Below are 16,083 nucleotides of genomic sequence, written 5' to 3' on the forward strand. Positions count from 1 at the left end.
ACCAGATACCTGTCACAATCAGCAAAAACTTTTCAAAAAAATTGTTGTGCAGTGTTATCAATAAAAATTTTAATACCCATATCAGCATTCTGATATACACACTGCATTTGTGGTGTGAATAATAACCAATTTTTATTTTATTTTTGTAGAACTGTATATAGCTTTTTCATTTCTTTCTTTGTGTGAATCTTCTATTATTCTGAGGCCCTATTTTATTTAGTTGATGTTTGCACTTCAATTTAGTTTTAGAAAAATTATAAATATTCCATCATTAATACTCTATTAAATGTTTGGTGTTTTCGTTATCCAAGAGTTTTTGTTTGTTCTAATTAAAATTTTTATTTTTACTGTTGTTTTGAATTTTGGTCAGAATGTTTTTGTTAAAGGATTTCTGGATTTAGCACATTTTTATTGTGATTCTTATCAGACGGTTTTTATTATGTATTGTGAAAGTAACTTTGTTGAAAATTTTAATAATCTGTTATATAGTAAAATTGAACATTGTCAAAATATATGTTCAATGGTATTTCAATTTTATTGTTGTGTGGTATACTATTTCTTACTGGCATTTATCACTTGTAAACCAATCATATTCTTTGTTAAATGTTATAGTGTCTGTGTTGCATATTACTGTTCTCAGAGTGAGAAAAAATTTTTGCATTCATTGACTAGCACATGTATAGAGATGTTACTGATTTCATAGTCTAACTTTATGTGCTGGCTTGAGAACATGACAGAAGTAAAGAAGGGGTAAAAGTGTGATATACAAATATACCATGCATTTCTTGTAGTCTGATTTAATTCTGAAATTTTAGAAAAAGTCAGCTATTTCAGGTTAGTGAAATTTTCACATAACAAATTACTTTTACCTTAGCTACAATTTTTCCTTTTTTTACTCCCTTAAGAAAACATCAGGTCTGTCCGTAAGAGGTATGGCTGTGATATTTATGTATGCATTCCAATGAGAGATATCCTGAGGTTATAGCCTCTTTTATGTTTGAATAAGAATTACCACTTACATGGATAATGCTTGTTGCTCTTGACAAATCAAACACTACTAATCAATGCAAGTTAGTCAGTCTTCAGAGAAAGTGACCATCTGTCACATCAAGAAAGCACATGCACACACTTATTTTCTTCTCGTGAACTCCATAATCAAGAACATAAAATTAGCATGTAATACATATCTTTTAGGATCTCTCCTTACTATGTGAACCCATTTGGTTGCTCTAAGGTACATTAGGTCAACTTGAAATTATCAAAGTTTCATGTCATAGTAGAATTTAACATTTGTCTTTTATGTGACAACTTTGAAATATGTTATTTTGTTATGTAATTTACATCTTATTCATTATTCTTTGTTGTTTTGCATTTGATGAACATTCATTATACTGTATGTAATGTTCTGAGTTTACACTTCCCCTCTGATCTCAAAAGAATGACAAAGTTGTTCAAGCAAGTTTGTCAAGAGTGTTATAATTAGTCTATACTCAAAATACATAGTGAATTATACAAATTATTTTGTAAGACATTATGGATTGAATTGGCTAACCTAGTTTTTTGTTTGATAAACTCAATTATTTTAATGGCTTGGTTATCTTCAATCTTTTTGAAAGAGCAGCTGGTAAACATTCTCAACTCTTTGGCAACTCTTTATTTAAATACAGTATCAAGAATTAGCTAAGTTATAAGTATTCAACTATTAAGATAAATTCTCTATATGCCATTAAATACACAGCTTTACATATATATATATTTTATTTTGCATTAATTTAATTTATAACTGAAGATTATTAAACAATGTATTCTAAATATTCATAATTAATAGTACTCAATTACCTGTTTTTGACTGTGATGTGTGTTAAATCAAAAACACAATGTTAATGTTTTAGGATATTAATATTTCCAATTTTTATGAGTATAGATAATTATTTGAAGTATGTTTGGTATTGATATGAAGAAAATGAGCTAACTTTTTTTTCTAAAGTATAAAATACTTTTCTGAAGACTTATTAAAATTAAACAATTACCAATTAACTTAGTTATTAATACAACTGTATTACCCTGTTGTCCCTATACATAATGGATGTACAATATATAAAGATAAACCAACATTCACAAATAATTGTTTAATAAAAATGTAAAGTGATCATAACTACAGAACTACCTCCTCCTTCCCTAGACTGTTGGCAGCGACGAACTGGTCCAGGAAACTCGTATAAATAAGGATAATCTTCATACATACAACCACACGTTTTCAAAGTTAAGTTGGCTAAACACTCCTGGAAACAGGTCTTGAACATAAAAAAGTTATGACAGACAGGAAATTGCACACAAACACATGGCAGACTGCAAAAAATAGTTATAATGAAATGATGATTTTTAAAGTAGCTCATTATAGTAACTTTCATCTTCTCATGTAAGTATTAAGGTTAAATTAGAATTGTGTGTAAATCTACATGGGAGCTATCTACACTAGCTGTCCCTAATTTAACAGTGACAGGTCAAAAAGAGAGTAGCTTAGTTCGCAACACCCACTGCCAACTGTGAGCTATTTTTTATTACTGACAAATACTAAAACTGGTCATCACATTATGATAACCTATGGCTAGAAGGTGAAGCATTTATGATGATGGCGATTTAAGAATCTGACTCTCAAATTGCAAGTCAGGCACACTAACCACCAGGTCTAAAAGTATTTGATTGAGTTATAGTGAAATATTACTTCTACATTGCACATTATTTTTACAGTAATATCCAGATGGAATTCAGGCATTTTAAAATGTAAGATAAAATTAATATCTAAACATTTACAGCAACAGTAATAATATTTAAGTTCCTATTATTCATTAAGTACTTATTGTAAATTTGTGGTGATAAAATATAAATAAATACAAATATTACTAATTAGTTAAATGTTTTATCACTTCACACTTACTAACTAGTTCATATTCCACATTTTGGTTGCTGATCTACAACAGTCTTCAGAATAGGACCAAGTATACTGGTCGTGCCATGATATAGTTCTGGGTTGCCTTGTTACACAGGCCAGTCTGCCCCATTTTAATTTTAACTGACTATTTTTATTTAAATGAGTTCAGAAAACCCCTTTTATCTTATTATTTCTTACACATGGGTTTAACCCATTATTTCAGTATTGTTTCAAATTATTGTAGAGGCTTCTCTGGCATGATAGTCTATTACTGATATAACAACTTATAACACTTGTATGCCTGCTACAGAATTCTAATTAATACTTGTATTTTGTTCCTTCGTTGTATTAAAATCTACATTTGAAAGGGATGTTTAGTAGGATCATTTACTTCTCCATTGGTTGTTTATTGAGAGTTTTAATATTTAAAATGAATTTACTGCAGATATTATTTCTGAACACTGCTCTGATTTTAAGCTGTTTGCATATCCTCTGTATGCTCTCAGAGAAATCCATGGTATACAAGAATGTAACTGTGTGTCTGTAATTTTCTTCCTGATTATTTTATCAAGTGTTCTGGGGCTCCACTAGTGTGGTTGTAGTGGTGTTTTTTTTTTTCTCTTTCTTATTAGTATTTTCTGTGCTACGTTTTGGTCCTTTTGGAGTCTATTCAACATGTGAGCTTTGTTTTTACATGATGGGGTGATCTTATAGATGTTTAAGATATATAACAGCATATCTTGGTTTTCTGTAAACCCCTGTGATATATGAAACATGGTCTTAATTACTATCATGTTAAGAAATGGAAGTTTATTATTTTCCTCTGTTTCCATTGTCTAGTGTATACTGAAATGTTATTTAGGGCAGAAGGTTTAGAATATTAAAATTTCTACAAGGTTAATCCATGGAATTTTGTGCAAACTCATTAAGATCCATTTTGACATGACAAATTAGAGGAAGTGCAGCTAGTCATCACATTTTACTGTCAACCCTTGGATTACTCCTTACTAATCAATAACGGTATGATTTAAGTAGATGGAGAATGCTATTTTTATTTTCATTCTTCTAATATATGCTTTTAACCCATTATTTTAATATTGTTTCTAGTTATCGTATAGTCACCTTTGGAATTATAACCCCTTAACCACATACATACACACACACACAGCTGAAAAGACAAGCATGTTAATTGATAGGTTTCTAACTAATTCTTAAACTAATGGTATGCCTAACTCACAGATTAATATACTTAAAGTACCTCTTCACTAATTTATGTTTAATTTCTAGCAATATTCACTTACTAACTGATCAATAGCAAACACAATCTCTAAATCACTGTCTAGTATAATGATTAATTAACTCAGTCTCATATTTATAGACAGTCTAGTTTCACCTTTGGTTCATTATTCTTATGGATTCTAGAGGGGCCTAAACATTCATGAAAGTGTCTAGATGTTGTATAATTTTAAAGGTGGAAAGGCTTTCACCACAATGTTTACTGAGAACATGTTTGTTGATGTCTAAAAATATTAATCTCCTTACTACATCTTGTGCTGCCCAACATCAATGTCACTGTGTAAACTTGGAGTAGCAGACAAATGTGCAGCTTTCTTGGGGTCACTGGTCATTTTATAGTTGGCTGTAAAATGCAAACAGTGATGCTGGCATGTCAGCATTTCAACATGCAAATAAAAATGATGAAATAAAACATCATTGGTAACATATGATAATGCATCAAATATGATCATGGATTTCTGCTTGGCACGATTTGAATTACAAATACTTCCTAATATTAGAAATGGTGATAGCTCATTTACAGACAGTGACTCAGAAGATGAACTTTTGGATGAATCTAAGTCAGCAATCAATTTGTCTGAATAGCTTCCTGAATATGACACCTGCTTAGTCGACATGCAACAGCTTGTAGTCAGGGATAACATGAAAAAAGCTGGATCACTGCTGAAAGTAATTTCTAAAAGCATCAGGCATTGTGTGTTCTATATTTGAAAATCAGTGCATGCAACTGATCTATTTGAGGGAGCATAGTAAATTCAGTTGGTAACACCAACATGATGGAACTCACAAAATAAGATGATTAAATTATGCTCATAGATTTCATGACAATAATGACACTTACGGAAGAAGCAAATTATTTCACCCAAAGTCAGAATATTGTGAACTCCAGTAATGCAGTGCCATGTGTTTATGGGCTCATGACCAAGAGTTACAGCATGCAGTTGAGGTATGATTTCAATTTTGTCTATGCACATAAGAAATCTGTTCATATCTGGATGACTCAGTATAAGCAAAAAGTGTCTTCTGCTCAGCTGCAGCTTTGGATCTCAGATTTAATTATAACTGGTATGTCATTATACCTATAGGCTATGAATCCAATCAAATTATTCTGCAGTAAGCAGGTAAGAGTTTTCCTTAACAAATAATCTTTGCCTTTTAGTTTCTTTGCTGCATCCAAGAAACAATCCATTTTATCTTCAAAGGGTACAGAGAACAACACCTACCTTGATGGTCCTTGCATTCCTGAAGAAAATAACTCTTAATAATTGGAAGATCCAAGAGAAACACTTTCCTATCTCTACTGCCAAATGCTACCTGAGTGTTTCAGCATTCTATGCTCTCTAAGTATTTACTTAGCATTAGAGAAAAAATCTCAGACCTGATCACTGCTATCTCAGTGAGATATTTGAGAGACTAATGTTCAAAAAGAACAACAGACAGTTATAATATCTTTAAGCTTCCTTTAAAAGTACATTTCTGATTCAAAACAGTTACTTCATTTTAAAAAATAAAAGTATTAAAATATTAGTATTTGTAACATTTTGACTCAGTATCTAAAAAGGTTGTTTTAAAAAAATAAAAGTACTGAAATCTTATTGTCTGCTGTTTAATCATTGTTGAGTATTACTTATCATGATATTCATGAATACTTTCCTCTGTATTTGTTTCAAATACTTTGATAAAAAAGGAGACAATTATTCTAAGCTTTGGATATAACTGTAGTAACCAACAGTTAATATCACAGCCTTGCATTGCAATTAGAGTAATGGAAAATACTGTTGTCTTGTCAAAGGGTATCTTAAAGTAATTGATCCTACCTGTGTAATCTGATGAAAAAGAAAAGCCAGTTACTTAACACTTCAGATACAACTGTGATAACCAATACTGTAGCAAATTTTGGTTTGATTTGTTTCAAATATATTATTTTAAAACTAGTAGATTGTGTGCTGTCTAGTTATTTTTGAAATGTTCTGCAAACAAGTAGAAGACACCTACTGTAAAAAAACTGTGGCCTTATAAAATCAGATAGTCTCTACTTGTTACCACTACCACTTTGCAATCCAAGAATTTCCTTAACTACTACAATTTTTTTCACTACAAAATCCAGTAGCAGAATTTAGTCAGTAAGTTTAACAACATTTTCTAAAGGAGGATACAACAGACTATTACCAGCAGATAGTGTAGGAAGTATACCATGCTCATAGTTCCCAAAGAAATGGCTGAAATGATGGACAATACACTATTCATCTTATTGCATATTTAAATGTACTAGCTGTAATAACATTCATAACTTTTCAGTTGAGACATAACAGAGTTACTCATCAAGGAAATACCCAGAACAAATTTCTGGAAAAGGGTAATTGGACTTTAAAAAAATTTTCAGAAGATTTTGAATTTTGCCTAATTAACTTACATGGATGTGCCATGTGTAATGATGGATTCAGTGATATGTGACCAATTGATAGATGTCATAACACGTGAGTACATGTGAATTTTAGAAAAGTGGGTAAACATTTGCAAAGAAAACTTATCAATTGGTGGTGTAAACTTAATAAAATCACAGATAAACTACTAAAAGCACCATCTAAAAGTAATGGAATCATCAGAATAAGTAGTACTCAAAGATCAACTACTGGGAATGTTATGAATTAGCAACTGTTTACAATAGTAATATTATTGCACATGTTGCTAAAACTTTCTGAGTTTCTCTTTGGTTCAACTAAGTACCATTACATCAAAATACCTGGTATTGCAGGAAATGTTTTATTCTTCTGTTAGGAGATAACTATCTGTCAAAAAAATCATTATTTTATTTTACTATAAATTACTTATTATTTGCGTGGAATTAACTAGCGCAATTTTTATGGTATGTATGCTACTATGCACAACAGTTTCAATGAAATAAAAAGCCTTCTTCATGTGTGATAACGATAAATGAAACCCATATCAATATATACAACCCCTTATTATTTATTCATTAACACATTCATGAGGAACAGCACTATGTAAATGACTTGCAAGAGCCAATTACAATATAATAAGTCTCAATACATACAGCAATCATAAGTAAGATACATATGACCATGACCAGAAACCTGTTTCCATAAAATCTGACTATATCAGTTCATGTTGTTTACTAATTACTTAATGACTTTTAACAAGTTAATGGTTGTGGATTGGTTTCAAAATAATCATTTAACTGTAAATGGCCATTTGGTTTTTTTCTATACATGTGCTGTCACCAAAGAAAAACATAACCTTGAAGCACTTGCCATAACACATACAGACGAGATCATTGTTTTCAATAGGTGGATAACCAACATATCAGAGATACAGAATGGTGTATATAAATTTTTTCACAATTTTTGTAATGGAAAATTTCAGTTTTCTATGTAAGTTAAAACTTGTAAAACAAGTTTCAATGTAAAAAGCATTAAAGCTAATTCCCAAGAATATTAACTAAAGTACAGTATTCCTCATCTATATGATCATGAGTTTAGTGATAAAGTGTGTATTGTGGCAATTTTTAAAGTGAAATTTTCACAAACTACTACAATAACAGGGTAGAGAAGAGACACCAAGGAGTGTCACAAATAATAAAGTGTAAAGAAGTGTGAAAACATATTGTTTGTTTGATTATAAGTGTAACATGAGGTGTGAGGAATTAGGTAGGATTAGCATGCTATTAATAATGAACATCAATGGTGACATGGTTTTAACACTCACAAGACATGGTTTCTATTAGTTGATGTACAGAAGTGGCCTCACATTGACTAACAGATTTCAACTGGACAGAGGCAGGTGAGAGCCAGTCTGGATGGAAGCAATACTGAGTTTGAAAAGATGCTTGGGACTGGGAACCTGGTGACCACAAGTTGAGCTGCACAGTATGTTGGTTTGGCCTGTACATTCATTCAGATAAAATAAATCACAAAGTGGACAAAGATGACTGACTTCATTAATTGTACAGCTTTTCTCATGCAAGATAAAAATTAACACATGGAAGTGAGTCGCAGGGAATAAGTCAATTTCGTCTGATGGTCAATCAAGGCATTTATGCCAATTTGAGCATGCGTGCATTTCTCCTCTGCTGTGCTTTGATTTTGTTGTGACCAGGAGTACACATAATGTTTATTTACCTTGAGAAAACATTCAAACTCAAAAATGAAATGAATTACAAGTTTCATTTGACCTTCATGAATGAGAAAACTTGAATAAGTGAGAAAGTGACCTAAAACTGGAATTAATGGTGTCAGTGACAGTTTCTGTTTCTGGTTCATCTGATGTTTCTAAGCTATCTGACAAGAACTGCCAATAAAAAAGGAAGTGCAATTGGCTGAATATTAGAAATACAAAAAATTAGGTGTACACTTTGCCAAAATTTGGAATGTTTGGAGTAGAAATGAAGGCAGCATTGAAAATTTCTTAAGAATGGGCCAACACTGACAGCAGTAGTTTCTGTAGAAAGAACTTTTCAATAATAAGGAAACCATTGGATATAAAACTGCAATACAATTGTTGTTTGAAGCTGAGAAAGAGACCATTGAAAATGTTTGTTTGAAAGCATTATCTAGCAAAAAAGTGATTACCACAAGAATCTTTTATATGGCATATAAGGTACCAAAAGAAAACCAATCATTCCATAATTTTAAATCTGAAATAGCTTAACTAGAACTAAATCGAATTGACATTGGTCATACTCTTCACTCAACAAAGACATAATTACTAAATGAAAAAGTAGAATTTCATTGATAAGTGACAAGTCAACAACTTCTTTGAGTAAAAAAATCTACCTTAATAGCATATGTTTGAATCTGTATCCTTGGTAATGGAATGAACTTACCAGTAAATATGTTTTTGGATTTGATTGAACTTGAAAATGTTACTAAAAAGGAATTTTCGATTCTTTACTGAATTGTTGTCAGACTTGTGGAATAAGTGAAGACACCCTGAAAAATAATTCCCTTTATATGTCATGTGATGGTGCAGCCATAACATTGAGCAGTAAAAGTGATAGGTTGGTAGGTATTCAGTGTTTATTAGCACAAAGCTACAAGGCTATCTGTGCCAGACATGATGTGGTAAAGTAGAGGTATAGGGCAATTAAGGTAAAATGTAAAATATGTAAGATTAGGAACTGCCAGGAAGACTGAAACAAGAAGTACACCCTTGCTGTCAATCATCTGAAGTTGGCCTTTCCAGGCTTGAGTTCAGTTCAAAAGAAAAATTAAAACTAAAATGTGTAAAATTAAGACATGCCAGGAAGACTGAAGCATAAAGATCGTATTTGCAGTCAGTCACCTGAAGTTAGCCTTTCCAGTCCTAGGTTCAAGTCAAAATAAAAATTGAAATGTGTAAAAGAAATCATGCTAAAACACTATATAGTCTGATAAAAAAACCTTAAATTAAGTGTAAAAGACCAATGGCTCTTAAAAATGTAAAAAATATGAGTGAGATGGGTAGTATCACAAAAACATGGGCCACAGTCAAGGGCAAACCTATCTTACAAATATCTTTAATATGGTGTTGTCGTTATAGATTGTAACGAAGGCATGATAATAAAATGTGGATGATTGTGATCTGAGTGCCACATAGACAACACATTGGTGTAGCAGTACCAGATAAAAGGAAGTGGTGGGTTAATAATTGTGACCAATGCATAGCCTTGCCAAAACAACCTCATCTCTTCGATCCTTAGAGAAGCAAGAGGGCCAAAGACCCAGAGAAGTTTTGATTTGATAAAGCTTGTTATTGTGTTGCTCATTCCAGGTTACCTGCCATCTGGTGTACAGTCTGGAGTTGATAACTGGACCATAGTCCATGTATGGAATGGGTACTGGGATGAGAGATACAGAACAGAAAGACTTTGCTGCTCTGTTGGCCAGTTCATTCCCACAAATACCAACATAACTTGTTATCCAAAAGAATTGGACAGAGATAGATGAGAGAGAAAGATGGGCTAGTTTGTTTTCGATTGCGATGAGAAGAGGGTAGTGACTATCATGGAATGATTCTAGAGCCAATAGACAGCTGAGTGAGTCCGTATATATATTGTATAATTTGTATATTGCATTATTTCAATATGATTTAGAGCAAGAGAGATGGCATACAATTCAGCAGCAAAAACAGAAACTTTTGAGAGGAGTCCGTGTGCTAAAATCAAACTGTCACAAACCATGGCAGAGCACACTGAGTCACCCAATTCGTAGCCATCTGTATATATAGGAATGGATGGATCATATGAAAGATGTTCAGCAATAAAAGAGCAATATTTCCAATTGGGTGTATCTGCTTTCCTCAGATGACTAAAAGATAAGTTACATTGGGGGCCGTAATTTTCCATGGTTGGAATAGGCTGATTTGAAAAAACTGCAATGTTATTCAAGCATAAATCCAATTCTTCTAATTGTGCCTGGATAAGGAGACTAAAAGGAACAATGGGATATTTTCTGTTATAAAAAAGTGTGGTCCATTGTGGTTGGAAAAATACAACTCCAGGTAGGATGCTATGGTACGGATCAAAGTTTGGAAGCATACATTAGAGACAGTTGCAAACAGTGAATATATAGAGGGGGTTCAGGAGATTTCACATACAGACTTTGCACGGGAAAAGTATGAAAAGCTCCAATGCAAAGCCAAAGATCCTGGTGATGGACAGGATCAAACATTTTCAGTGCTGAGGGTCTGGAAGAACCATAAACCACAGACCCATTGTCAAGTTTGAATCGAAAGAGGGCACAATAAATTTTAAGTATGGAGTATCGATCTGCTCCCCAAGAAATAGAAGAGAGGACATGGAGAATATTCAATGCTTTTAGACATTTGATACGAAGTTGCTTGATATGCCATATAAAATTTAATTTACAATCAAATATAAGACCTAACAACTTTGCCTCAGAGACAACAGGAAGTACAACATCATCAAGATGGAGTTCTGGATCTGGGTGGATTCCCCATTTGTGGCAGAAGTGTATACAAATGATTTTAGAGAGTGGAAGTTTAAAACCATTTGCCATGGTCCACTTCAGTATCCGATTGATTGCAGTTTGTAGCTCCATTCAATAAACCTCATGTTTGATGACTGACATGAGATGTCAAAGTCATCATCGAAAAGACTGTTTGCAACTGTAGGGGGTAGCTGTTCACTGATGGCATTAATCTTTATAATGAAAAGTGTGATACTCAGAATACAGCCCTGAGGGACTTCAAGTTCCTGTGGGAAAAATGAGAAAATGTTGAGCCCACACAGTTTTAGAATTGGTGCTTCATTAAGAATTCCTTCATGAAAAGTGGTAAGTTACCACACAATCCAAATGAGTGAAGGTCTCGTAAGATGCCATATTTCCATGTTGTATCATAAGCTTTTTATAAATCGAAAAAAACAGAAACAAGATGTTGTCGCCTTAAAAAGGCTTCTCTGATTGATGTTTCAAGGCGAATTAAGTGATCTATCGTAGAGCTTTGTCTTTGGAACCCACACTGAGTAGGTGAGAGGAAGTTGTTTGATTCAAGAAACCAAACAAGGTGAGCATTGATTATCCTCTCTAAGATCTTACTGAGACAACTTGTCAAAGCAATTGGATGGTAATTCAAAAGAATCATTGGATCCTATCCCAGGTTTCAGAATAGGGAATATGAGAGCTTGTTGCCAAGCATCTGGATAGACATTTTCCTGCCATATCTGATTAAAGACAGCTAGGAGAATAGTAAGAGAGTTCGGGAAAGGTGGCATAACATCTTATAATGTATATAATCAGGTCCGACTGATGTACTGCCAGACCAATGAATTGCAAGTTTGAGTTCCATCAGTGTAAGAGGGCAATTGTAGTCATAGGAATGGTCAATTGAAAAGGAAAGAGGCAGATGTTCTGCTTGTGTTTTAATTGCTAAAAAGGAAGGGGATAAGTTTGAAGAGCTAGATACACAGTCCCCAAGAGTATTGGTAATGCTCTGTGCATCTGCAACTTTGTGGCCATCAGATATTAAGATAGAGAGTGGGGCAGAAGTATACCTTCCACTCACCCTCCAGATCTTATCCCCTATAACTTTTGTGCTGGTGGTTGAAGGAATGCTGGAGGTGCATTTAATCCAAGATACCTTCTGGCTTTGATGTCTAACTTGTCGAGCGTGTGCATGGGTTTGCTGAAATGCAATGCGGTTTGAGAGTATGGGGTATCTTTAAAATATATTCCAAACACGCCCTCTCATATCAATATGGGAGCCACTGCAGAGGGGATTATGCCCATTGAAATCTCCCAAGATAAAAAGGGGTTAGCAGTTGCTGAATGAGGGTATTGAGGTCTGATTGATTATAATGCGTTTCAGGTGTGAGGTATAGAGAGCAAATAGTGATGGTACAACCCAAGGAAACACGGATGGCTACAGCTTCCTATGGCGTAGTCAATGACAGGGATGAGGTGGGCACATGCTTATCAACCAGCAATGGAACTCCCCCATGTCCCTGTCCTACACGTAGCCTGTCGTTCCAGTAGAACGAATAGGGTTGGATAGTGACTGTAGAAATGTTTCCTGCAAAGAAAAACATGGGTGATAAAAGTCAATCAAATCTTTGATGTCAGTCACATTTGATTATCGACAGTTCCATTGAATTAGTGTGGCTATGTGTAATTATTTAAGAGGAGAAGACATTAAAGAGTCCTTCTGCCTACAACAAAGTTTTTTTCTTCATTGGATGTGGGTCTATCTGCCTCTATGGATGCTGCTCTAGCACGAATGGTCGGGTCTGAATTTGTCGGTACACGTACTAATGATTTAGGGTGCAGATGAGTTGTTTAGTTTTTAGAGTATCAAGAGAGGGAAACCCCATGGACACATCTTGACTTGAAGAAGGTGAAGTTCGGCAATGACTGGAAGGTGTGGTCAGGACAGAGATGGAAGGAGACACTGATTCGTGAACTGTGTTGATTTTGGGAAATGTTTCATAAAGATTTGTTGGTGAAGACTGTGTCGAGGATAGGGTATGGTCTGTTTGGACTCTTGCTGTAATAGTAGAAAGGGTTACAGCAGCATAAGTTTTGGATGGAATAGGTAACAATAATTTTCGAGCCTCTGTGTAAGTGACATTGTTAACTGTCTTGGGATGTTGTACTTCTTTTTCTTCTACCCATTTAGGGCAAGAGGTAAAATAAGAAGGATGCACACCATTACAGTTTATACAATGTGTTTCGAGTTGGCAGTCAGTGGCATTATGGACTTTACCACCACAACGGGCACAGGTCAAGGAACCATGGCAAGATTGTTCTGAATGACCAAATCATTGACAATTGAAACATCGTACAGGATTTTGAATATAAGGTCGCACCTTACAATTCAGATATCCTGCTTTTTGGGGGATGGAAGGACGTGGTACTGTAAATGTTAGTATTAGAACATTTGTTAGTTCCAGAATTCCAAATTTTCAAGTGAAGATTTAGCATACTGTGGTGACACCTTGGCTGGTGAGACATGCAAGGATCTACAATTCGGGGACAATCCTTAAATCTCTTTCAACTACGACCTCTCAGGAAGTATTCAAAGTGGAATGAGTAGGAGCCTCAATGGGTATAACCCCAAGACCTTTGATGTCAGGAGGAGTTTGGAATGCTGTGATGAAGATGTTTCCACAAAGATGTCTCCCAAACGTAGCTTTTAACTAATTATGGGGAGCCAGCAAGCATTTCTGAATAAAAAGTGGGGACATCTGCCCTAGAGGTTTATCACTAAAGGAAAGCAAAATTGAGAATTGCAGGACAGAGTCGTGGTGAGTTAGGCTGTACAGATTCATCAATGCATGGTCGTTTTCCAGTAGTTGGGTTTTCTCGATGGTTTCAAGTTGTGTTAATTTTTGTTTTAGGACTATCAATAATAAATAGAAAAATTTTCGGTGCCCACTGACCCCACCTACCATGGAGCCCTATAAGGGGATGCACTACAGTGCCTTAAGAGCACTGCAGTGATGCCAGGGTTTCGTAAGCACTATACACGAACACCAGTGTCTGACACAATGTCCACAACATCCATTGTGGACATCCTATTCTGGTATTCAGTTGACCCTGGCCCAAATGGACTAACTGATTGATCCTGGGGGCCACCCCAAGACTGCCTGTTTACAGAAATTCAAGGCCAAAGTGGTGAGTTAGAGTTGGACCCCTCAACCACCAGGATTCTCTCCTCCCCTTCACAGGTCACCACACATGGGAAACACACAGGTGGATGGTTACATCCCAGAGGAGGTAAACTGTAAGAACAGAACCTTCTCTGGGAGGTCCCCTCACCACATACAGGAATCCACATCGAGGAGCAGTAAAAGTGGAGTTAAGAATATGAAAATAAACAAATTTCTTTCTGTTATTGTGTAGTATTGTGCTAATCACAGATTAGAACTGTCAGCTGTGTGACACTGTAAAATCAGTCTCGGGAATCAACAGATTTAAAGCCTATATTGAAGAATTTTATATCTTGTATCATGTGTCACCTAAAAATAGCAGAAAAATAAAAGTGTGCTCAAACTTGCTGGAAATTCAACTTTTAAAAATTGGACAAATTTTAAGCATTTGATTGGTGGAAACTAATTTCTGATCATTTTCAACTTTTTTGGGAAACTATAAAGCATTAGTGGAACAGTTTGAAAAAGCAAAGTATGATTTAACAAGAAACAAAAAAGAGTAATGTGTATACGAAGGTTCATGGTGAAAAATTACGAGCACAGAATTTCTACTGGATCAAGGATTGAATGTGTGACACTCTCCAAGAATTAATTTGTAAGTACAAGAGCATGATTAAATCAGGACAAGGTGGCCCAAAAGATAAAGGGTCTTGTACAAATCTTTGAAGAAAGAGAGAAAGACATATGATTCTATTTTTGGCACATCCCCTTCCATGCTTTGACCAAGAAAAATGTATAGATTCATAATTGCTCTGAAAATATCACTCACCGAAAGATCAAAAGCAATGAACAGAGTCAGGATATTGCATCAAATGAGAACAAGATGAAAACTTGTAATTTTATACAGAAATGTATTTCAGAATGTTTTCTTCTTGTAATTTTTGATGTATGAGTACTGCCATCTTTTTTTGCTTACAAAATAAGGACTGGTAGTTACCAACAATGTAATGAACAGTTGTATATGTATTTGATTTGTTAATAATAAATCATTTTCAAATGGACTATGTTGCTGCTTGTTTATAGTTCAGTTCCAATTTATCACCAAAATGTCACAAACACCTTATATAAAGAAATCCAGTCTGACACCTGGAAACCAGCCAGAATCAACAGTGGTAAATAATGTTAGGAGATCTAAACAACAGTGGCAAAGAAGCCTATATACACACAGCTGTAGTGATGGTGAAAATTTCGTATAGGTATAATAACTGACCTTGATAAGTTGATAAAAAGGGGGAGAATGTTTTGGGATCAAAATGACCATCAACAACAATTTTTTAAACAATACCTAAAGAAAGAAGAAAATCAACAGAAGAGAAAGAAGTGGAAGAAAAAAGAAAGATTGAAAGTAGAACATGATCATGAAACAAAAGCCCAAAAAGAGAAAAAGGAAACACAGAGAGAAAGTAATGACTAAAAATAGAGGAATTTGTTTTTATTATGACAATTTCAGTTACCTAATCCAGTTCAGAATTATCAACTAAAGCAACTTTAGAAGCCTCTAATGTGGATGTAAATAAACTTCTCAGCAATATCTGTTTTGATAAGGACATCTTGAACATTGAAGTCAAGTATGTAAGTTTATTGTAGGTCAACTTCAAAATATGACACTCAGTTTTAAGTGGTATCAGTCAAGTGATATCTTTAGTAAAAGAAGCTGTCTAAATGTTTTACTTCTCTTACAGAATGACAA

General features: G+C 34.2%; 1 protein-coding gene and 1 long non-coding RNA gene across 5 annotated transcripts in view; one reads left to right on the forward strand and one right to left on the reverse strand.

The window, feature by feature from the left end:
* LOC143253354 (uncharacterized) overlaps positions 1-16,083 on the forward strand; it is a 90,281-nt gene that overhangs the window by 46,067 nt on the left and 28,131 nt on the right. The gene's annotated exons all lie outside the window — the stretch shown is intronic.
* LOC143253352 (bile acid-sensitive ion channel-like) overlaps positions 1-16,083 on the reverse strand; it is a 62,612-nt gene that overhangs the window by 21,080 nt on the left and 25,449 nt on the right. For 3 of the 4 annotated variants that reach the window (XM_076507106.1, XM_076507108.1, XM_076507105.1), the window contains exon 7: positions 2,168-2,294. The exons of the other annotated variant lie outside the window; for it this stretch is intronic. In XM_076507106.1, coding sequence (XP_076363221.1) covers positions 2,168-2,294 — 127 coding nt within the window. The remainder of the gene's footprint in view (positions 1-2,167; positions 2,295-16,083) is intronic. 4 annotated transcript variants of the gene reach the window in all.

Source organism: Tachypleus tridentatus, chromosome 6, assembly GCF_004210375.1.
Source record: "Tachypleus tridentatus isolate NWPU-2018 chromosome 6, ASM421037v1, whole genome shotgun sequence".
Lineage (NCBI taxonomy): Eukaryota > Metazoa > Arthropoda > Merostomata > Xiphosura > Limulidae > Tachypleus > Tachypleus tridentatus.